The sequence below is a fragment of the Daktulosphaira vitifoliae genome, unplaced genomic scaffold (assembly GCF_025091365.1).
Source record: "Daktulosphaira vitifoliae isolate Bord-2020 unplaced genomic scaffold, ASM2509136v1 Scaffold_1022, whole genome shotgun sequence".
Taxonomy (NCBI): domain Eukaryota; kingdom Metazoa; phylum Arthropoda; class Insecta; order Hemiptera; family Phylloxeridae; genus Daktulosphaira; species Daktulosphaira vitifoliae.
The window spans coordinates 1-3,019 of NW_026100582.1; the positions used below are offsets into that span (position 1 = coordinate 1).

Genomic DNA, 3,019 nt, shown 5'->3' on the forward strand with positions numbered 1-3,019 from the left:
AAACAACTCTCTGAATTATCATATTTTGTATTCTTTGTATCTGAAACAGCAGTTTCTACTTTATGTACTCATTATTTTGTCTTTGTCTACTTTTGCAAAGTTTTCACGACTAAAATTAAATATGTTTTCTTTTATTCAATCGTCAGTAAGGAAGTTCACAGATTCTCATTATTTGACTTTTAGCAAGATTTTCTTAAACACATTTTTATTGTTGTTGAGTCTCAAAGAATTGATGAAGTCAATGAAATTAAAAATTCATTATATCACTATTGAAAAACATACGTATTACTGAAAGATTATATTTTTATGGTTTATTAAATAAATTCAAATACTTTTCAAAGCAAACATTAGAGTATTGGTTTTATTATAAACTAATATTTTTATTATTTTATTTTGTAGCATGGATAGGGGCTCGTCATGTTGTGACGTTCATGTTATTCTTGGGAATGGCCAATGCCTATATAATGAGAACCAACATGTCTGTAGCTATTGTGGCTATGGTGAATCAAACGGCGCTGGAAAGGGATCCAACCATTCCAGATGACGAATGTGAAGGATATTATACTCCACCCGCTAACTCTACTATAAGTGTAAGTAAATTTAATTCCAACTCGTTTTTTGATAAAAACATACATTTTCAAATTTTTATGATAGTTTAGATTTATTTTTTACTAATGGATTATTTAAACCAAATTTCCATGTTCCATTTTTCTTTAGATATTGGGTTTCTTGCCACGACTGCACCTTATTATTGTAATTGATAAAATTTTGTATTTTTAAGACAAACTTTATAAATTATGTTAATTTTATTGTTAAATATACTATATATTAACACTGAAATAGTCATTTATTTTTCACAATTTCATAGATTAAATAAATTTATATATCGCAATATTAACTATATTTATGTAAAGTAAAATTAAATCACTCTCGCATATAATTCATTTAATTTTAATGAGGTCAAGGTAAAAGAATTTTTCTGACATAACTTATTAAAATAAAATTTTTATTTCCATAAAAGCGCTTGATAAATTTGTGTAAATTTAAAAACTTTTATTATTCTTTTCTTTTTCGAATTAATTATACTTTTCATAATTATTTTTCCTTAATTTAATTTCTTAGTTTTTCTTATTAAAATCACGGTTCTTTAATAAGCTTTTTTTTTTAATTTATAAAGCTATTTTAATTTATAATAGTTATTACCATAATTTCAAAATAAAATTTCTATAATTGTGACAAATTATTGACGCTTTGGTAATTAATCTTTTTTATTTTTAAGATTATATTTCGACTAATTATTTCCATTTTTTATATTTTTGAAACTTTCACAATTTCTTTTGTACTTAAATTCTTGAATATTTGTCATCTTTGTTAGGGTTAATCAATCATTTCTGATTAATAGTCATTAATTTCCAAAACATACATTTCTGTTCATTCCGTTATAATAATTATCAACCAATGAAGATAAAATAGACTGACGTCATCGGTAGAACGTCATTATAATATAATTTTGTTTTTAAATGTTTCGAGTATAAAAATTGTTGTATTATCGATGACCATAAAATATAATGTTTTTCATTCCTTACTTTTAAATTTGGAATTGAAAATATTGTTATTTTTTTGTTTCAGAATGTATCTAATGAAGGATCATTTGCATGGAGTACGTCCCAACAGGGTTACGTGCTCAGTTCCTTCTTTTATGGTTATGTCATAACGCAGATACCATTCGGTATATTGTCAAAGAAATATGGCGCCAAATATTTTCTGGGAATCGGTATGCTCATTAATTCAGTATTCGGATTTTTGGTTCCGTTGTCTGCCCACTTTGGCATTTTCTCGTTGATCACTATACGGTTCATTCAGGGACTAGGAGAAGTGAGTTACTCATACAATTATGGCATTTCAAATGAATTATAACTCAATAATATTTATGAATATTAATATAATCCCTTGTCATAAAATCCTATTGGATAATAAAATCATTTTTACTGTTACTATTTAAGTATGTTTAAAATATTAGCTAAAAATTTGTAATTTCTTTACATCGATGGAAAATATTTTAGACATCAAGTGGTTATTTTGACAATAAATAAATGCGCTAAATATATGATCTGACGAAATATTTAAGTTTAAGAAACAATTCAATTACCTTTTTTATTGTAGTTTATTTTACAAGCGTTATAATTTGCATTTGTCACGAAAAACGAATTTATTTTTCTGTTATTACCACCCGCTAGTTACAAGATCTAATTAGTTCAGTGGTAAAGAATGCGAAGGTCAATTTCTAATAGCTTATGACTGTAATAAAGATAAAATAAACAATATCCAAAATAATGTTATTTAATTATATCTTTAAGTAGAACGACAGTTGAAATTTTTTAATTATTCGATAAATGTATTTAGTGACTTTTATAAATTTTTACATCAAATAGTAAAAGTCCTTTGAATCATTAATCGCGTTCTGGATAAGAGCGGGTTGATGTAGTTTAGCCCATTCTTATACACTGATCGTAAAAACGAAATAAATCGTTGATTCTAAGTGAAAATAATGGACCAAAAAACTTATAACACGTTCTTGAAAAACTTCTGTGTATAATTCGATCCGTTTTTGACGAACGGAATCCAGGGTAGGCGACGTTCCTTGAATTTCAATCTTTAACGTCCAATGTCCTATTGATTTCATTCTTCGAGGGATAGTTTTACTCGTAGTCATGTATGTGTTTGTCTATAAAGTCGCTCGGTTCATTGGATTAATTACAGTCACAATGTCACTTATCCACGAATTTAAGCCCCTAGCGTTTACCACCCCATTTCATCCAACAGTTTGATTTTTCAAAAAGATCAACATACGCTAATGGCTGCTTGCTGTGTTAATGTTTTTCAGGGTCCCATCGTTCCATGTACGCACGCTTTGCTCGCCAAATGGATCCCGCCGAACGAGAGGAGTAGAATGGGTGCATTTGTTTACGCAGGTTAGTAGTTTATGTAATATTAGTGTAAACATTATCTATTAAAGTGA

At 27.6% G+C, this 3,019-nt stretch overlaps 1 protein-coding gene across 1 annotated transcript; it reads left to right on the forward strand.

Annotated features, from left to right (window-relative positions):
- Nucleotides 1–368: 368 nt before the first annotated feature.
- On the forward strand, nucleotides 369–2,993 carry LOC126909721 (putative inorganic phosphate cotransporter). The gene is made up of 3 exons (XM_050692150.1): nucleotides 369–590; nucleotides 1,630–1,875; nucleotides 2,885–2,993. Exons 1-3 carry the CDS (start codon nucleotides 432–434, stop codon nucleotides 2,975–2,977), a joined length of 498 nt encoding a protein of 165 aa, XP_050548107.1. The 5' UTR covers nucleotides 369–431; the 3' UTR covers nucleotides 2,978–2,993.
- The last annotated feature ends 26 nt before the right edge of the window (nucleotides 2,994–3,019 follow it).

What these genes read in the sequence shown, in the direction of transcription:
- LOC126909721 (XM_050692150.1), top strand. Translation starts at nt 432, where the DNA reads ATGTTATTCTTGGGAATGGCCAATGCCTATATAATGAGAACCAACATG. An exon ending in CCGCTAACTCTACTATAAGT is followed by an intron (nt 591 to 1,629) that starts GTAAGTAAATTT and finishes TTTTTGTTTCAG; the next exon opens with AATGTATCTAATGAAGGATC. An exon ending in TCATTCAGGGACTAGGAGAA is followed by an intron (nt 1,876 to 2,884) that starts GTGAGTTACTCA and finishes AATGTTTTTCAG; the next exon opens with GGTCCCATCGTTCCATGTAC.